This window comes from Triturus cristatus, chromosome 11 (assembly GCF_964204655.1).
Source record: "Triturus cristatus chromosome 11, aTriCri1.1, whole genome shotgun sequence".
NCBI lineage: Eukaryota > Metazoa > Chordata > Amphibia > Caudata > Salamandridae > Triturus > Triturus cristatus.
This window is the reverse complement of record NC_140594.1, coordinates 433,294,472-433,315,298: the sequence shown is the minus strand read 5'-3', so window position 1 is coordinate 433,315,298 and position 20,827 is coordinate 433,294,472. Positions and strand designations below refer to the sequence as shown.

At 48.6% G+C, this 20,827-nt stretch overlaps 1 protein-coding gene across 1 annotated transcript in view; it reads left to right on the top strand.

Moving 5' to 3' along the window:
- The first annotated feature begins 5,759 nt into the window (after positions 1–5,759).
- Positions 5,760–20,827, top strand: part of LOC146784391 (gastrokine-3-like) — a 37,945-nt gene continuing 22,877 nt past the window's right edge. Inside the window, exons 1-2 of the mRNA XM_085636327.1 lie at positions 5,760–5,909; positions 7,471–7,524. Coding sequence (XP_085492453.1) covers positions 5,760–5,909; positions 7,471–7,524 — 204 coding nt within the window. The remainder of the gene's footprint in view (positions 5,910–7,470; positions 7,525–20,827) is intronic.

Genomic DNA, 20,827 nt, shown 5'->3' with positions numbered 1-20,827 from the left:
GGGTCAACGCCGTTTCTTTGGCGAAGTTAAACAAAAGTTGAGGACCCTCAACATCCAGTATAGGCTCCTTTTCCCGTCACGCCTGCGAGTGGTGTTGTCTAATAAGATCATGTTCTTTGACAATCCTATGGAGGCTTGGGCCTGGGCGAGGGAGGAGCGCCCTCTGCGTATTGCTGACCAGCCATTCCTTGGGGGGGGGTGGGCAAGGAACCTATTCGGCCTGCACCCTTCATCCCCAACCTCAGTGTCTCCGCTCACGCAGGCGTCGTGGTCAGAGGCGGGCCAGGGCAGATTCCCCGCTGGGCCAAACCCCACGCCAGCCAATACTGCTCTCTGATGGAACCTCAGTTAGGAGGCGCTGTGGCTCTTCTGGACACCTGGACCGGGGTGGTGCCTCGCCTTGGCCTTCTCTGATCGATCTCCCAGACACAGATCTCTCCCTCAGCCCAATGCTCTTGAAGGACCTTGCTTGAGGGGGTCTCTGCCTGCCGGGCTTGGCTCTGCGCCCAGAAACTGTGCTCATAAATCTGAAACATTTCTTCTTTCCCGATGGACTCGTTCAAGCACATCCTGACAAGAGCAGGGGTCCTCCACGCTTTCCCATTTCCAAGCGTTGTAGTTTGGGTGTTCACTCACTAGTTTATTGTTGGGGCGACAGCTGCTTCTGATCCTGAAGTGTAGGGTGGGGGGTGGGTGGACTGGGGGGGCGGGGTCATTGTCCCGAATTTTTTCCTTACCTTTGTTTTTCTTGTTTTTTGGTTTTGTCACACCACCACTCGCACAGCACTCTAATTGGCGCATACTGGGACATGCAGAATCCACACCTGACACCTTGTTAAACCCGGTGATGTCCGTCTCGACTTCCACACTCCCCCCTTGGAGGCTCACTACCACACAACTACAACCGTTATGCCTGACACACTATCGTTAAGCAACTCCCTGTGCATCATGTCTTGGAATGTTGACGGTCTCTTGGATCGTTTCAAATGCATGGCTGTCTTACGATACGCACAGCGCTTAGGGGTGGGCATTTTGTTGCTGCAGGAAACACATTTGCTGGGGAATCATTGCCCCTTTTTGGTGCAATACGGGTACGATAGAGCTTGGCATTCGGGGTTCACTCGGGGCTCCCACGGGATGGCGATTCTGGTGAAGCGCTCCCTTCCCTTTGTGACAGTCCAGACGACCCTCGATGCCCACGGCACCTTGGTGGCCCTTAGTGGCACGCTGAATGGTCATCCCCTCAACCTCATATCACTCTATTCTTCCCCCTCACAGCTGACGGCTACCCTAACCAAATCTGCCGACCTTATGGCATCCTTGCCTCTGGGTCCCACTTTCCTTGGGGGCGACTTTAATGCAGTCTCCGCACCTGATCTTGACACAACCGGCACACCTTCCCCTAGTAGGATTGCGTAAGCAAAACAGCTGGAGGCTTGGGCTGAGTCCCTGGGTATATGTGATGCTTTTCGTGTTTGGCACCCACACTCTAAACAATTTACACACACCTCAGCGGCGCACCACACTCAGGCACACATCGACGCCATCTTCGTTCCTTTGACGGACTGCCTCCTGATTCAAGACGTCTCACTTTTCCCAAGAGGCATCTCTGATCATTCGCCAGTGATGCTCCGTACGGGTCCCCCCCACTTTTGCTCGACAGACATGGAGGCTAAACGCCTGGTTCCTTCAGGAGAAAGAGTTTCAGAAGGTGGTGGGGCGGGAACTCAAGCACTACTTCCTTGCTAACGAAGGGTCTTTTTCCTCACCAGGTACCCTATGGGAGGCGGGCAAGACCACGATTAGAGGGGTCGCCAAGGGCCAGCTCAAGATCCAATGGCAGGCCCAAATAGAACAAATTACGACACAGGAGGAGCAGGCTGTGCGCCTGGAGCGTACCCCGGCCCGATCCCTTAACGTTTCCGACACAAGACTTCTAGCCCGGCTTTGCTCGGAGATCAGGCAGTTGTCGCTGGACGCGGCCAAACTCCTTTGGCTCTCATCCATGGTCAAGGTGTACGGTTGGGGTGACAAGAATGGGTCACTCCTTCACCGCCTTGCTACGTACCCTAGGGCGAATCGCATAATTCCTGAGATTGTTGCACGGGACGATTCGCTGTGCCACTCCCCATTGGATATGGCCCAGGCCTTTGCCATCTATTATCGTCAGCTCTATGAGGCCAGACCTCCCGCCCTCTCTCTCTCTGAGCTGCTGGTGGATGGAGGTGGCAGCCTCCCATGTATAGACCCCACCACTCAAGCTGACCTTGATCGCCCTATCACCCTCGAGGAGATCGGGGAAGCGATCGGCCTTATTTCTTCCGGCAAGACACCGGGACCAGACTGTCTTCCCAGGAATACTATGCACACTATCGGGACATGCTGGTACCACACCTGGTGGGACTGTATCAGGAGGTGGTGGAGAAGGGCTCCTTCCCTCATGAGACAGACATGGCACCATTGTGGTTCTGCCTAAATCCCAGCCGCCCTCGTCCTGTTGTGCCGATTACCGCTCGATCTCACTCATTACCTCCGAGATCAAAGTGTATGCCAGAATACTCGCCCAGTGGCTTAAACCCCACTTGTCCATGCTGGTTCATCCCGACCAGTGTGGGTTCATGCCCTCATGCGGAACCCGATACTGTCTTCATAGATTGCAATCCGCTCTGGCTCACCGTCACCTCCTAACCCCGTATCTGGCGAGTCTCCTTGCAAACTTCGAGAAGGCCTTCGACTCTGTGGATTGGGGGTTTCTGGGAGATGTTTTGGAGAGGATGGGCCTCGGTTCCCAGTTCCGAGCCATGGTCAAGGTTCTGTACGCCTTCTCGGGAGCTCGAGTCCTTGTAAATGGGGTCCTATCGGAACCCTTCTCTATTCGCAGGGGAACGAAACAGGGCTGTCCACTCTCCCTTCTGGTCTTCGCTTTGGTGATGGAACCCTTTGCATGCCTGATGTGGTCGTGTGAGCACGTGCGGGGGTCGGATTGGCCCAACACCGAGCCAGACAAAATTGCCCTATATGCGTTCGACGTCCTAGTCTACTTAGCAGACCCTGCCCAGTCAGGTCCACATTGTCTTCGCATTTTGCATTCCTTCGAACGGGCCTCCGGCCTCCGGTTGAACCCTGATAAATCGGTTCTGGTCCCCTTCCATTTGTCTAGAGAATGCTTTGACTGGCAATCTGAAATACCCCTTCACCGTCGATCCTTTAAATATATGGGGATCTGGATGACCCTGCTCCCCGAGCTGAGCTGGGCCCTCAACGTTACTCCTCTGGTGAAACGTGCCAAGGCGGATCTTCAGAAGTGGCAGTCGCTGTCCCTGAACCCCATGGGTAGAGTGGCCCTTTTTAAAATGATGGTCCTCCCCCGCCTCCTTTATGTCCTTCAAAACATTCCCTTGTGTTTTCGTAAAACTTGGTTTCGTGAATTGGATTGTAGAGCCACCAAGTTTTTATGGGGGAAAGGTAGGTCCCGACTGGCGCTGAATACTTGTAGGATCCCTTCATTCGACAGGGGCCTAGGATGACTTACCTATACTTATATGATCTCGCTACGCGACTTCTCTCCATACATGACTGGTTCAACGGGGGTTGGTCGGACCCGGCCTATAGGCTGGAGCTGGGAGAGTTAGGCCTTGCTAAGATTCAGTCTATGCCATACGGGCCCCTATTTCCACTTGCCTTCCCGAGGTGACGCGCTCAGTGTTGCTGGCCTGGCAGGCTGCACTGCGGCACACTAAGTGGACACACACATTGACTCAGTGTACTCCATTGGGGAATGGGACCTGGCTGAAAGAAGTGAACGAGCTACATGGCTTCAGGGCTTGGGACCTCATAGGTATCTCACAGCTGGGAGACGTGTGGGTGGGGGACCATATGCGTTCCTTTGGAGACCTCCAAAACAGATTCTCACTGCAGCAATCACAATTCTATAGGTACCTGCAACTGCGACATGCCCTCCGCTCACACCTTGCAACGGGTACACGGCTTCCCGATCACAGCCCACCTGAAGCCCAGATAATGTTTGGGGACCTGGGGAAGGGTGGCATCTCACGTATCTATCGTACACTGATTAACAATACTCCCACCTCCTTAGATCGATTAAGGGCTCAGTGGGAGGACTGGGTTGGCCCCCTAGAGGAACAGGACTGGCGTGATGCCCTTATGGCTCCGAGAACAGTCACTGCATACACTAGGCTGCACCTGGTCCTGCTATATTACTTACACGCAGCATATCTCCCCCCGGCGCGCCTCCATCGGGCGGGATTTAGTCCAGCCCCAACCTGTACTAGATGCGGTCATGACCCGGCTGACTTCCTTCACATGGTGTGGGCCTGTCCCGACCTGGTGCGGTTCTGAAGTGAAAAAGAGGAAGAGCTTACTGAACTCTTGCTGTGGGAGGTCCCCCATGACCCGAAGCACACACTCCTGGGCATTAATGACGGGTTAGATGGGTCTAGGAACGAGAATGTATTTCTAACTACAGCACTGGTGGTCGCTAAGAGAGACATCGCGGCCTCATGGAAATGCCCTGAGTCCCCGAGCGTTGAACAATGGCGGGCTGGGGTGGACTGGTGCGCCACACAGGAGAAAGTTATGTATGAAGCGCGTGGGTGCCCCAAGAAATATCGCAGAGTGTGGGGGAAATGTTTGGGAGAGGTGGGGTGATCATTGGGGGGACTGTCCATTTGTCAAATAATTGTATTTTAATAGTATCTGTCTGGTGGGTTGCGCAGAGTCTTATATGTAATCCAAGACTTTCATGGGTTTGTGATGCAATGCTGGTGTAGTTTCTTTGTAAAATCAATAAAAATTTGTTTATCAAAAAAAAAGAGAAGGCTCAGGGCCTAATTCACAAATGGCCTACACGCTCGTGGTGACGCCCCCTCAACTCCCTTGTGGCAGGGGCTGCGCCATTGTGGCAGGACCTCCACAACCAGTAACTGCAGTGCGGAGGTCTGCCAGGAGTGGGTCCCCCTGCTGCGACTGCAAGGCCACCGCAGGGCCGGACTGGGAACAGCAACCAGCCCTGGCAGGTTGCTGCTCGCCCGTCCCTGTGAGCCGGAGTGGGGGTGGGGCTGGGAGGGTGGTGGTAGCAAGAAGGACTCCTCCCACTTTTCTTACAGGGGGCCTATATTTCAGCCCTGTAAGAAAAGCGGCCCTCCGGCCACAAAACTGCCCTCCAGCCCAACGGGGGAAATTCCGGGTTCCGCTACAGCCAGTCCTGCCCTGGGCCTCTCCACGAGCGCAGAGGCCCTTTGTGAGTCGGCCCTCAATAATTTAGTGCTCTACTCCTGACCTGCTGAGGTCGTTGATCCCAAGCTAAATGTTGAGTCAAGTTTCTACAGCAATAGGCGTCACTGCCCCTGCTCCACCATTGACTTCATGACCCTGGTGCCTACAAGGTAACTGCACTTGTGACTTCATATTTAGTAGTTAAATATAGCAATATTTGTTGCTTAGAGGAGTTCTGACAACCTTTGACCGCAGTACCATTGCACCTGCAGCACCATTAAAATCTTGGCCCTAGTGATGCAGGAGACTTCCTCCCAGCTGGCATCAAGCAGGTGATTGGCCGCTGCTCGCCAGTTTGCCCCGTCCAATCACAAGGCCTGTTCTCATGTAGGGCAGGGAGGACATGTTAATCCTTGGCCATAATTTATGGTCTTGTCATAATATTCCACTGAATCAGCAGTTCGCAAACACTGGGACTGATAAGCCGAATCAATACCGCAACTTGACATGTCCTGACAATATTTATGGCTATTTCGTCATTAAAGGCCGATTATAATCTTACTTCATTGAAACGTGCCGACTTTCCGAGACATTCTCTGTGCGTGGCAGCCGGTTCTCAGAGCAGTCCTTCCTTCGGCGTAGTGTTCATCCCAGAGTCTAAAATGACGGCCCCTGTAAGTATTTCTTCATGTATTAATCTATCAATGTAATGTGAATTAAACCAGGGAATATGTATCAGTAGTGAAGGCTGCTATATTTTTGCGCCTCTAGCCCTCGGGAGGAGACCTCTGTGTGCTCTGCTCCATAGCCTGTGGCTTGCAGCAGTGTTTTGGTTGCATCGAGGGTGCGGGATGGTTTGTGGACTGTCACCGGGAGCATCCGTCCTCACATTGCGTGTCAGTCTGAGCTCAGGGTTACCACTAAAAGCACCTCAATGAATGCCCAAACCTGGCTGACACCACAGTGGTGTTTTCTGTTTCTTTTCCATAATTTTGGCTTCTTGTTGTCCTTATGCTCTTTTCTGTAACTGTACTTCCTGTGATATCATAAGGTTCTATTTCAGGATCCTTAGGGGCATCAGTAAGTATCCGATCAAGCGCTTGGTAGGGGAACATTAATCCTAGCATCTCAACTGCCTATCTTGGTGTCATCCGATGCTCCAATAACTATCTTTCTAAGTCTATCTGCCCAATTTCAGTCATCTTACTTGTGGCTACGATCACTTTGTCACATTGTTGTTCTCAGCAGAAGTAGAAGAGAGTTGGTGGTTTGCTGTTCCTAATTGATGGTGATGTTGTAGCTGTCCACAGTCTGGTCACACACAGTGCTGGTCACATGTGTGTTGCTATATAAAGGGAAGTGGAAACTTAGAAATGGAAGCACAGAAGTTAATATATCCTTCCTGGGCAGTGAGAGGGAGTGTTGAAGGAGTCTGGTATTCTTTATGGAGCATCAGGGTGACTGGTGTTAAATGTTGAAACTGTTTTGGCCCTTAATTTTTAATTGGTGTAATTATTTTTAGCACCATCTAACCAAGCGATAACATGAATTTGTTTGCACTGGAAGACGGGATGGGCACCTTACATCAAGGGATTTACTTTCAAGTGACACAGTGAACAGGGATTTACTTTCAAGTGACACAGTGAACATATTGGAAGAATGGATAGCAAAGGAAGAAGTATGAGAAGAAAGAAGTATTTATGTTTTGAAAATTGATGATTTCAAGACTTGCGTCATTATATTTAGAAGATAATTGCGCATTGTAGTTATGTGCAGTCACAAAAAAAAAATATAGAGTTAGGGGGTGTAGTTAGGTAACACAGTTGTTGAACTTATATAATGGAAACCCCAACTCTAATGTCCAATCCCGGCTTCCCGTTACACCAATGTATGTGATCCTGAGTAAATCTCTGAAACACCCATGCTTCAATTGCCTTGTCCGCCAAAATTATAAGCACTTACAAATGGTTGGAAATCTGCTGTTAGATGGTACATGAAAAAGAACTCCACATTGAGGTAACTTTATATAACTTAAAGAATTGGGGAACAACACGTTGCCATACCGAATTAATAAGGTAGTGTAAATGCCTAAAACAATAAAATATTATAAAAACCCATTTGCCACCACGGTCTGCTTAGTCACTTTCCTGTTTGCTAATGGGGACGTCAACAAGTCGGCAGATCACCTTGTGTCGCCATATGTAACAGTGTTTCATTTTATCGCTTTCTTCGCAGATGTTGGTTGCAGCCCTGCTTGGTATCTGCCTGACCCAAGCATTCGCTGTTCAGGTAAGGGGTACTTCAATTCAACATTTATATATGGCATCATCCACGTTCATTAAATTGCTTTCCTAAAGTGGGTGCTAAGTAATCCGGCACTGGAGTACCTGACATAGCAAACAAGCATTGGTAAATGCTTTAGGTTTCACCTATGTGATTAATAATAAGCTGTTTTTTGTTGTAAGTTGTAGCTTGCTGATTAGTTGCACAATATAAGTTACAAAAAGTGTGCTAAAGTGTTTATGTACAATAAGGCAATATATTGTGCTGTTACTAGTGGTATAGTGTGGGTAAGTAATAGCAACATTAAAAAAAAAAATGAAAGAGAAAAAGTAGGATTAATTGATGTAATAGCAATATTATGTGTTTAGAGGAATTCTGACAACTTTTGGGCCTGGTGCCAGTGCACCTGCTGCACCATTCCAATCATGACTCTATTGTCTGTAAGGTAACTGCACTTGTTACTGCCTGGTTAGTAGTAAAATATTGCAATATTTGGTGTTTAGAGGGGTTCCTAAAGCTTTTGGCCCCAGTGCCACTGCACCTGCTGCACAATTCAAATCATGCACCTTTTAACTGCAAGACAACTGTCTGTTTAGTAGTAAGATATTTCAATACTTGGTGTTTAGAGAGGTTCCTCAAGCTTTTCACCCCGGTGTCACTGCCCCTGCTCCACCATTGAATTCATGACCCTGGTGCCTACAAGGTAACTGCACCTGTGACTTCATATTTAGTAGTTAAAGATAGCAATATTTGTTGCTTAGAGGAGTTCTGACAACCTATGACCACAGTACCACTGCACCTGCAGCACCATTAAAATCATGGCCCTAGTGCCTGCCTGCAAGAACACTGCACTTGTGACTATCTGTTTAGTAGTAAAGCTTAGCAATATTCTGCGTTTAGTGGGGTCCCCAGAGCGTTTGGCCCCGGTGCCACTGCACCTGCTGCACCATTCAAATCATGCTGTTTGCCAGGTAAATGCACTTGTGACTGTCTGTTTGGTAGTAAAATATAGCAATATTATCTGTTTCGTGGGGTGCCTAGAGCTTTTGGGCTTGGTGCTACTACACCTGCTGCACCATTTAAATTATAACCCTATTGCCTGCTAGATAAATGCACTTGTGATTGTCTTGTTTAGTAATAACATTTTGCAATAATTTGGGTTTAGTGGGGACCTGAGAGCTTTTGGCCATTCAAATCAAGTCCCTTTTAGCTGCAGGGTAACTACAATTTGACTGCCTGTATAGTAGTAAAATATAGAACTATTATATGTTTAGAGAAGTTCTGACAACTTTTTGGCCCGGTGCTACTGCATCTGCTGCACCATTCAAATTATGACCCTGTTGACTGCAAAGTAACTGCACTTGTGGTTGCCTGTTTAAGAATAAAATATAGCAATATTAGGTGTTTAGTCGAGTGCCTGGGGCTTTTTGTCCCGGTGCCACTGCACCTCCTGCACTATTGAAATCGTGACTCCAGTGCTCACTAGATAACTGCTCTTATGACTGCCTGTTAAGTAGTAAAATATAGCAATATTAGGTCTACAGAGGCGTTCTGACAACTTTTGGCCCCTGGTGCCACTGCACCTGCTGCACCATTTCAATCAAACCCCTTTCAACGGCAAGGTAACTGCAATTGTGACTACCTGTATAGTAGTAAAATATAGCGATATTAGGTCTTTAGAATCAGTTTGGGCGGTGAACTCCGCTACGCTCGTTGAGTTTGCGGAATTTTCTGCACTTCGCGTTTCGCGGAGCTTGCTGAGTTCTGAAAAACTCTGCTTTGCGTTACGGAGTGGAGTTATTTTCCTCGCTCACGTTCGTCAACGTCAAGTTGGCAAGCAAGGAAAATCCACTTGCCGGCGAGACTTTTCCTTGTTCACGATCATCAACATCAAGTTGGCCAGCGTGAGCGTGGAAAATTTACCTCATCGTGAGATTTCTCAACGCAGGCGGTCAGATTTCTCATTGTGAGTGGTTGGGTATGCTTGTGACTGCTCATGTTGAAAAACCATCCGTTGGCATTGAGAAAGCTGCCACTCGTGTAAAAATCTACTCGAGCAGCAGAAAGGAAGCAGCGCCTGCTTGCGCTGTGCATGGTGCCATTTGAGATGCTTGCAGAGCTCTGTAAAGCGCGGCAGAGTTTTGTTTTACACCGCGGAACTCCGCGAACTCCGCCTATGCTTAGTTTAGAGGAGTTTTGACAACTTTTTGGCCTGTGCCACTGTACTTTCTGAACCATTCAAATCATTACCCTGTTGTCTACAAGGTAACTGCATTTGTGACTGCCTGTTTTGAAGTAAAATTTAGCAACATTAAGTGTTTATTGGGGTGCCTGGAGCTTTTGGTCCCAGTGCCACTGCAGCTGCTGCCATATTGAAATCATGACCATAGTACTTAGAAGAGTTCTGACAACTTTTTGGCCCAGTGACACTGCATTTGCTGCACCATTCAACTCATGACCCTGTTGTCTGCAAGGTAACTGCACTTGTGACTGCCCGTTTGGTAGTAAAATATAGCAATAATCTGGGTTTAGTGGGGTCCCTGGAGCTATTTTCCCCAGTACCACTGCACCTGCTGCACCATTTAAATCGTCTGTTTTACTGCATGGTAACTGCAATTGTGACTGCCTGTTTAGTAGTCAAATATAGCAAAATTATGTGTTCAGAGGAGTTCTGACTTATGGGCCTGGTGCTACTGCACCTGCTGCACCATTCAGATCATGACCCTGCACTTGTGGCTGCCTGCTTAGTTGTAAAATATAGCATAGCTCTTGTATATAACTTTATTTTTATCGTGCAATATTTATCACAACATTTAGAATTTGATCATACTGACCAAATAGATTAAATTGAAAAAATTAATCCGATTATGCCTACAAAGTTCAAAGAAGGGTACTGAGGCATGTATAGGAAATGCCACACATGTTCTATGGCTAAAACACCTGCTTTACTCAACTAAGTAATAAAAAGCCAGCATACTCTTTGAAACTGTGTGCCTTTTCCGTGGGAAGATATCTTATCCTGACAGAAGAGATCTTATCAGGACAGTGAATGGGGCTTAAACTGTGTGAACAGCTTTAGTAGTAGTATCGTAAATGTGCGCAGCCAGGGGAAGTTAAAAAAAAAGTTCCACACAAAAGCGACTGAACACAGTAATTCGCCATTGGGAACTGATAAACGCCCCCTTTTAAGATATATGAAATACAAGACATTTCACAAGCGCTGTGCAGGCAAAACCTAAATACTGGGATTGCCCCAGCAAATTCGGAACCCTCGGTCTCCCTGTCACAAGGGGGTCTATGAGTACTTGTACAGAGGGAGTGAACTTACGGATATATTCCTTGTCACTTCCTGGCAGACTGCTTCACCTGAAAGGCTAATAAGGCTGGGGCCAAGTCAGTCACAGGTCAAGCTAATGCCTGACCTGCGAGTGACTCTTCTTAGAATGCACGCTTTTCATGTCAGTGGTGCCTAAGAAACAGAACCAAGAAGCTGTAGAGAAGAGGCCAATGTGCGCTTACAACTGGAAAGTGGAGAAGCACTAGATTCACAGGTCCTAATGCACGTTCTTTTCAGGTACTGTGAGGAGACCAGGGAAAACTCAACGGCGGGGGATGTCCAAAGTAGGTTGAGAAGCGGTGTATCCAAGGTAGATTGTGAGGTCAGCTGCTAACTGTTCTAAGGAGTTCACTTTAATGAATGTAATTGTTGTAGATGCATATTATGTGCACATTGTCACTAAACCCTGCCCATGGGTCTGACATTTTCTGACATATGTTGCTCCCTCCCCCCCACTCTACAATACTTTGATCCTAGTGTTTGACTGTTCAACTTGATGTTTTATGGTAGTGACTTTTTATGAAAGTCAATAGAGTCATATGTGTGCTCAGGCTACCTCTATCTCAGTTCTCCTAGTTCTTCAGTGTTCAAACAAATTAAAATAACTCTATGGTAATTAAATTATAATTGCAGTGGTTCCATTCTAAATAATGAAAGAAGGATTACCATTTGGATGCATGGGGCGGGGCAAGGGGTGCATACAGATCCTACACAAATTCAGGATAACAAGGTCAATGATGTTGATGATTTCGGGATATGTCTTGAGAAACTTGATTTGCATTTCAACCCAAAAATTAGCATGACCATGGAAAGGCACCATTTTTACATTGCTTTTATTTCAAATGCAGAAGTTTGGCAAAAGAGAAAGTTACTTCAGGGAGCAAACCACGTTGACCAAAGGTGGAAACTGGACTTCAGTTGAAAGGGACCATCAACGCATATAATTGTGCATTGCTGTTACAGGTCTAAATCATGAATGGTGGGTCTTTTGAGACCCCTAGGGTCTCATTACAAAGACCACAATATTTTTCTCAGAATTTCCACTTCTTAGATTACCCAGTACTAGAGGCATGGGTAACTTTCCTGAGGGGGGTTGATGGGCCTTACAAGTTGTACCCTGGGTGTTCCCTTAGAAATATGAATTACTGCAAGAATCAGTAACTCCACTCTTATTACTCATGGTAATTAATTATAATTCACTGGTATTTCAGCTGAAGACTCCCAGTGAAACACCACAGATCCGGTGAGCTGCTCATCCACCCTCTTCAATAAACCAGACTCAGTACTCTTAATTTGGGATTACTCGTATGGCTTACTGTGATATCTTTTAAAGATGCTACCTGTGTCAGGCGCTGAGCTTGGGCGCCTACCCGCACTGCGGATGGAGCCGGGACTACGAGACCCACAACACCCGGCAACTGGAAGGCGGGGCCTAAGGCTCAAGTAGCGAGGACGCGAGCCGGAAGGTGCACGTTATTCTGCCATCTGGATATCGACAGCGACGGAGGACTCCGCGTTGCCAGAGACTGTTCGACATTCCGCCCCGAGTTGGAGGTTCCTTCATCTTTGAGGAGGAGCACTGAGGTAGCGCCTCAACACCAACCCGGGACACTACCAAGGTTTTGCCGGGGAGCCGACGGGGTTCGTGTGCATCCTTGACCCGGCAGTTCGTAATTCCCGCCAGGAGGGAGATTACCATCGGACGCTGTTTCTTCCCGGAGCTCCGAGGACGCGTCCGTCACAACACAGAGGAGAGTTCCTCCCGCATGCCTCAGAGAGAGAGGTACTGTAACCGCCGAATGCCCTGGAGTGAAAACACTGTCAGTTCGCCAGGCTCTAAAGGGAGGGGAACGACACAGAAGCACACCGTTCCATAGCGAGACTTTGTTTAGTTTGGTTGCTACAGTTGTGGAGGCCTGGGACTTTATATAAGGTTTCTTTACGGACTCTTAGCCGGTTTTTGGGCTAGCATGGATCTAATGCTAGTAAGGCTAATCATTACGAGTGAGACAATTAGCGGGTTATAAAACCTGGGAAAGTGCTGTCAGACAGCTAAGTTGGTTATAATTTGGAACAGGGACGGGGAGGAGTGGTATAAACGTTCAATGACTGCTTGAGGTCCTTCTAGAGGTGGAAAGTATCGTTACAGGAAGTCGATGCTTGTGAGGTGGAGTGCTTGCGGAGACACACATATTGAGGTGTATTTAGTGAGACCTAAAGAGAGTAGTCATGTTGTTTATTCTATTATGTTTTGTGTAATCTTTTGTTACAGGTATCCTCTTCCCCGCTGTTCTCTTCCTAATTCCTTTTCCCTCACCTGATAGCCCTAGCACTCTGTGTTGGTTGAAATCCAGAGTCGGGGACGTCTGGGGGTGGAACCCTTTGTGCTTTGGTCAAGACCAACGGAGTCGCAGTGGAGCGAGGCACAAACATGGCGTCCCTTGAAGACGTGTTGCAGGAATTAGCTGCCTCTAAGGCGGAAACAGCCGCCCTCAGGGACAGGGTAGATTGACAGGGTAGGAATCCCTTTGATGCTACACAAGCGTCAGCCCCTATACACGTGAACGTCTCTCCTCCCATTCCGCTGGCTAGTCCCGAGCGGTTTTCCGGGGACCCCCTTAAAATCCAGACATTCCTCACACAAATCATGCTGCACTTTTCATGCAAGCCTGCGTCGTTTCCCACTAAAAATTCGAGGGTGGCATTCGCCATCTCGTACATGACGGGGGATGCTGCCAATTGGGCGGTGCCCTTGGTGAAGGACGACGATCCTCTGCTTACTGACTGGAACACCTTTCGCCGGGAATTTGAGAGGGTGTTTGACCGCAGAGCCACCACCTTCTCGGTTGACCGAGAATTGCTGGAGCTCAGGCAGGGAAAACAGGATTTAGTAACATATCTCACCCAGTTCAATCGCCTGATAGCGGAAACAGCCTGGCCGGAAGAAAAAAGAATGTCTCTGTACTATCAGGGGCTCAGAGACGATATGAAGGACGTGCTTGCGCAAATAGATCCTCAACCTACCACGTACACTGATCTGCTGAATCTCACCCTACGATTGGATCATAGGTTGGCAAAAAGGAAGGGAGAGAGGGTGTACACTCATGTTGAGAAAACAGAGAGGGGCAACAGAACGACGGGTTCCTCCTCTGAGACCCCGTCGGAACCCATGGAGGTGGGGGCGATCCGAGCTCCGTTGTCTCGAGCCGAACGAGAGACCCGCAGGATCTCGGGCTTATGCATGTATTGCGGGAAGAAGGGTCATTACGTGCGGGAGTACCCAGTAAAACCCCGGAAACCTAGTGGGTATTTCCCTGGTAAAAAAGTGGCAATCACTAGGATCGCCACCCCTCTTCCCGTCCAAGTGATCCCTGGAGAGAGGCCCGAGACACCTCCAACTCCGGTAATGCAGCTGCCCTCCTTGGCGGTCATCGACTCGGTTGCTTCTGAATCCCACATCATGTTGTCCATGCTTCTGGCTGTGGGCACACAAGCCCATGAGGTAGGGGTCATGGTGGACTCGGGAGCCACCGGGAACTTTATTGATAGCGGGTTGGTGCGGCGCCTAGGGTTGCTGCGTCTCCCGAGGACAGTGCCAGAAAATGTCTTAGCAGTAGATGGGAAACCGCTGAAATCTGGGCCTATCACTTAAGTCACAGAAACCCTCACACTAACCAAACCAGGGGATGACTGGGATCACGTAGAGGAGGTGTCTTTGATCATCATCGAGGCCCCTCAGTACGAGATAATCCTCGGTATGCCGTGGTTGAGAAGACACAATCCCACAATAGATTGGAAGCAGAAGACTGTAGACTTCGAAACCGAGCAGTGTAGAGAGCAGTGTTTGAGTGTGCACCCTACACATCTCAGAGCTCTCGCGCAGGGTTACCATATCGCTACAGCAGCAGAGAAAGAGACAGTCCTTCCCTCGGTGTACGAAGAGTACCGGGAGGTATTTAGCGAAAGTAAGGCCGAACAGCTGCCGCCACATCGAATATATGACTGCCAGATAGATTTGATACCTGGGGCACTCCTGCCTTCATGTAGAGTGTATGCTTTATCGGATCCAGAAACCACTCATCTGCGCAGTTACCTTGAACATTATGTGAACATCGGGTTTATTAGACCCTCTCGCTCCCCTGCTGCGTCGCCTCTTTTTTTAATTAAAAAAGCCAATGGCGATTTAAGGGCATGCATTGACTAGCGCGTCTTGAACAAAAACACAGTACGTAACAGATACCCTCTTCCACTCATCCCGGTCTTGTTGGACCAGGTGAAGGAGGCTGCCGTCTACACTAGATTGGATCTAAGGGGGGCCTATCACCTGGTCCGGATAAGAGAGGGAGATGAGTGGAAGACGGCGTTCAAAACGCGGTATGGTTTGTTCGAATATTTGGTTATGCCGTTCGGGCTTTGTAATGCCCCGGCGGCTTTCCAATATTTCCTCAATGATGTCCTCAAGGAGTTCATAGATAGGACCACCGTCGTGTATATTGACGACATCCTGATTTATTCCACTGATCAGGAAGAACACATCCAGCACGTGTCACAGGTTCTACATAGATTAAGGGAAAACCATCTGTTTTGCAAGTTGAGCAAATGCGAATTCCACGTGGATAGAGTGGAATTTCTGGGGGTGGTATTGAGTCCCTCTGGGTTGTGCATGGCAGAGAGAAAGGTGGGGGCAGTGCAGGAGTGGCCGATCCCGAAGAATGTGAGAGATGTCCAGTCTTTCCTGGGTTTTTCGAATTACTACAGAAGATTCATTTCACATTTTTCTCAACTAGTCTCACCTCTCACCCGTCTGCTCCGCAAGGGACACCAGTTTTGTTGGACCCCAGAGGCCATGAAGGCTTTTTGCTGCCTAAAGAAGGCGTTCACCACAGCTCCGATCCTAAGACACCCACAATCGGACGTACCATTCATCGTCGAGGCTGACGCTTCAGACATAGCTGTGGGAGCGGTATAATCGCAAAGGGAGAAACTCACGGGACAAATGCATAGCGTCGCCTTCCTGTCCAGGAAATTGTCTCCAGCCGAAGTGACCTACACTATCGCGGAGAAGGAATTGCTGGCGATAAAACAGGCTTTCCAAGAGTGGAGACACTATCTGTGGGGGGCACAACAGCAGGTCACGGTGTACACAGATCACTGGAATCTGCAATACCTACAAACAGCCCGGTGTCTCACACAACGACAGATGCGATGGATGCTGTTTTTTGCTGACTTTGACTTTGTCATCACATTTCGTCCAGGGTCAGAAAATAAAAAGGCAGATTCGCTATCACGGCAAGACAACGGTCAAGAGACCAGACAAGTGGGTTCCGAGGCCATCATCCCTCCAGAAAAAGTGGTAGGGGCAGTCACGGTGCAAACGTTTTTGGACACCATAAGGACACATCACACTCTGGTTCGTTGGTTGCAATGGGCCGAGAGTGGCCCGCATCGCAACATCAAAGAAGGATTGCCCTTCTTTCAAAACAAGTTGTTCTTGCCCTCGCTAATTCTTAGGCGCAAGGCTTTCTCCTGGTGTCATGATTCACTGCTGGCAGGTCATCCCGGATGCACGAAGACTCTTCAACTGTTGCAGCGACAGTTCTGGTGGGAACACATGGACAAGGACGTACGCCAATGGATACAAGACTGTACCACCTGCGCCCGGGCCAAAGGTGACCGCTCAAAAACCAAGGGCCTGTTGGTCCCTTTGCCTACTCCTGCTGCACCCTGGCAAAACATAAGCCTTGATTTCGTGGTGGGACTGCCATTGGACCAGGGATGCAACGCGATAATGGTCATGGTAGACAGCCTCACTAAGATGGGGCATTTTGTTCCGTGCAAAAATCTGCCTACTGCTAGTGAAACAGCCCAACTGCTACTGTCCCACGTGGTGCGGTTGCATGGCTTTCCAGGAGTGATTGTATCGGACAGAGGCCCGCAGTTTATTGCCCGGTTCTGGAAGACGTGGTGCAAGGCATTGCAAATCGACGTGTCCACGTTTACGAGTTTCCATCCGCAGACGGACGGCCAGACTGAACGTCTGAATCAGACACTGAAGTCCTATCTCCGGTGCTACTCGAAAGAAGCAAGCTCTTCGTGGGTATCTCTGCTTTGGCTGGCCGAACTATCATATAATAATGCGTGGCACAGTTCCATTAAGGAATCACCCTTCAGGGCCAATCACGGCTTCCATGCCAAGGTTCTCCCGGTGTCGTTCCCCGACGACGTGCGGGATCAGTCCGCTATCGCATCTCAGTTGAAGGCCCTGTGGGCGATCAGAAGCAAACTACGGAGGAATCTGGACCGGGCGAAGTCGCTTTACAAGTCGTGGGCCGACCGGCATCGTCGGGAAGGACCGTCCTATGTTCCGGGCGACCAAGTGTGGTTGTCCACGAAGTACATTCGCTTCAAGTTGCGCAGCATCTTCCATCCCCAGTATATCGGCCTGTATACAGTGCTGCGTCGCGTGGGCTGGGTGGCATATCGCCTGCGGTTGCCTGTCTCTTTACGCATCCATCCGGTCTTCCACTGTAGCCTGCTGAAACCGGCGACGGGGGCTCGTCGTGTGGCAGTTCCGCCGGTGTGCCGCGACGGTCATTTGGAATATGTGGTGCGGAAGATGTTGGATTCTCGATATCGTCGGGGACGTTTGTGGTATCTCCTGGCATGGAAGGGGTACACGGCGGAGGAGGACTCGTGGGTCCCGTCGTCGGACGTCCACGCACCGGCCGCTGTTCGCTTGTTTCACGCTCGCTTCCCGGTCAAGCCTGGTTCTAGGAGGCGCTTGGGGGGGGGCATACTGTCAGGCGCTGAGCTTGGGCGCCTACCCGCACTGCGGATGGAGCCGGGACTACGAGACCCACAACACCCGGCAACTGGAAGGCGGGGCCTAAGGCTCAAGTAGCGAGGACGCGAGCCGGAAGGCGCGCGTTATTCTGCCATCTGGATATCGACAGCGACGGAGGACTCCGCGTTGCCAGAGACTGTTCGACATTCTGCCCGGAGTTGGAGGTTCCCGCATCTTTGAGGAGGAGCGCTGAGGTAGCGCCTCAACACCAACCCGGGAACACTACCAAGGTTTTGCCGGGGAGCCGATGGGGTTCGTGTGCATCCTTGACCCGGCAGTTCATAATTCCCGCCAGGAGGGAGATTACCATCGGACGCTGTTTCTTCCCGGAGCTCCGAGGACGCGTCCGTCACGACACGGAGGAGAGTTCCCCCCGCATGCCTCAGAGAGAGAGGTACTGTAACCGCCGAATGCCCTGGAGTGAAAACACTGTCAGTTCGCCAGCCTCTAAAGGGAGGGGAACGACACAGAAGCACACCGTTCCATAGCGAGACTTTGTTTAGTTTGGTTGCAACAGTTGTGGAGGCCTGGGACTTTATATAAGGTTTCTTTACGGACTCTTAGCCGGTTTTTGGGCTAGCATGGATCTAATGCTAGTAAGGCTAATCATTACAAGCAAGACAATTAGCGGGTTATAAAACCTGGGAAAGTGCTGTCAGACAGCTAAGTTGGTTATAATTTGGAACAGGGACGGGGAGGAGTAGTATAAACGTTCAATGACTGCTTGAGGTCCTTCTAGAGGTGGAAAGTATTGTTATAGGAAGTTGATGCTTGTGAGGTGGAGTGCTTGCGGAGACACACATATTGAGGTGTATTTAGTGAGACCTAAAGAGAGTAGTCATGTTGTTTATTCTATTATGTTTTGTGTAATCTTTTGTTACAGGTATCCTCTTCCCCACTGTTCCCTTCCTAATTCCTTTTCCCTCACCTGATAGCCCTAGCACTCTGTGTTGGTTTAAATCCAGAGTCGGGGACGTCTGGGGGTGGAACCCTTTGTGCTTCGGTCAAGACCAACGGAGTCGCAGTGGAACGTTACAACCTGCTTAGGAATTAGAGTTCTCACACTTTTAAGATGGCCATGTCATTTTTGTATGGTACCAGGAGTTTGTGGCCTAAACATTGTACAATAAAAACATAGGGAATAGTTTGCAAAGAACTCATGCAACGGAGCACAGCGCATCAGCCAGAGTTGATTCACTGTATGAAAGGGAGAGAGCAGGACAGCACAAGCATATCTTGCGGGCATGGTGCTGTATTCCCACTGCACTGGCACATGTTAGGCTGCCCTGCGCCACACACATACCCATGCATCATAGTGAAAAGGTGTGAGCATGATGTCTAGAATATAGGTTTTGTACTGGAAGGGTACCCTTCCATCAGAAAATACTATTCTTAGAAATAGTATTCACATGCAAAGGCAGAAAGGTTTTGAGAAAAGAAAACTTTTCTCAAATGTTAACCTGCCTTGAGTAGGCATGAATTTTTGGCACAAAGCATCTACCTTAAGCAGATAGGCCTTTGCATCAAAAACAATGGATGGTTGTATGGGAAAACCCATGTACTACCCATGAGATGCACCCTTGATGCAAGGTACTGTAAAGTAGTGCAGAGCATCGGATAGTGCTTCTTTGCATTACTTCAGGGACACTTTCCAGTGCTGGATAGTGAATCGTTTACCAAAACTGTGTAACACTTAGATCACATTTTCTCATTTTGGGCCAATACAAAGCCTTGACAAATCTGGCTCATAGTGTCCTAAATATCATTTACAAAGTTGTCGCTCATTTGGCATCAGCAATAGAAAATCTACACCAATTATAGCAGTATTTTTATAAAGTATATGCATTTTTATTATCGATCCTTTTACTTACAAATGTAATTTTGCCCTTTACTCCTTTTTTTGCTGACCCTGTCTGGTGCCCCCTGCCCCCCCAGTGAAATCACCATCTTCATTCCCACTGGAGTTGCTCTGTATGTTTTGTTATTGTAAACTAGCAGAGCACAAAGCTCCACTGGATTATGCACATTCACAGTGTATATGCACCCACAGTAAAGGTGACTACTAATCCACACCAGGGTATTGTGAGAAAGGATGGACAGTGAGTGGTGTACGAGTTGTGTTCTCGGAGGGGACCCAATATGCATGGTACTAGACGCTGGTTCTCTGCATTGGGGTTAAGGCTATTGCATCATCTTTGTACTTCAAACAAGCTCTGCAGGCTCCATTTTGGATACCCCTTAGTAGTTTTGGCCATGTCTAGATTCCAGGCTAAAAGTTAGATTCAGTCCAGATATCTACTGTGCAACATGAGCTGGTTAACACTCATCTGGGTGTCTTCAAAAGCAAGTTCCGAAGCACCCAATAATGACATACCATTAACAGGATACCTCCTTGCTCCTTCTCCCAGACTGAAACTAAGCCAATTAACAGCAGATAAATCCCAAGTGACTGCTCTTGCATGTGGGATGAGTAGTTGGACTACCTGGTATGGAAAGTACTTATCCTAACCACCAGGAAGATGTAGTCAAGATATAGCTGGCTAAGACAGGCATGACGCTCCAACTCATGGACGGACTCTACCCTGACCCAACCAGGTTCTGCAGCCTAGCTGGACTGGACCAAATCTAAAGCAAGATCAACACCTGCATTAGCACAGGTCCCAAACATCCTATAGACACTAAAGGACTGCACCAGCTGTTGAACCTGCCCTACCTCTCAAGATATAAAGAACAAACTGGTTGCCAATACTAATAAGCAATTTTAATAATAATGAAGAAAGCGCGGGAGATCTCAAACAAACCACCTCAGTACTAGTTAATAGTATTTATTAGAAGAACATCTTTTTTGTTTGTTTGAATTTTTATCCATGATTATTTTGAACACAAATGTACCAAAAGACACCAACATGAATCTTACAAAAATACAATACTAAAGAATTGAAGACAATAACTAGCCACCAATTTGGCATATCTCACCATTAACATACAAACTAGATCATTCATACACCAATCCTCATTCATAAAAACACATACACTCACATGTCCACTCCTTGGTTCCCTGTATTTACAATTTGAATGGACCAAGGACCTAACCCAAACAAGGAAAAGATTGACCAACTTATTTTAAT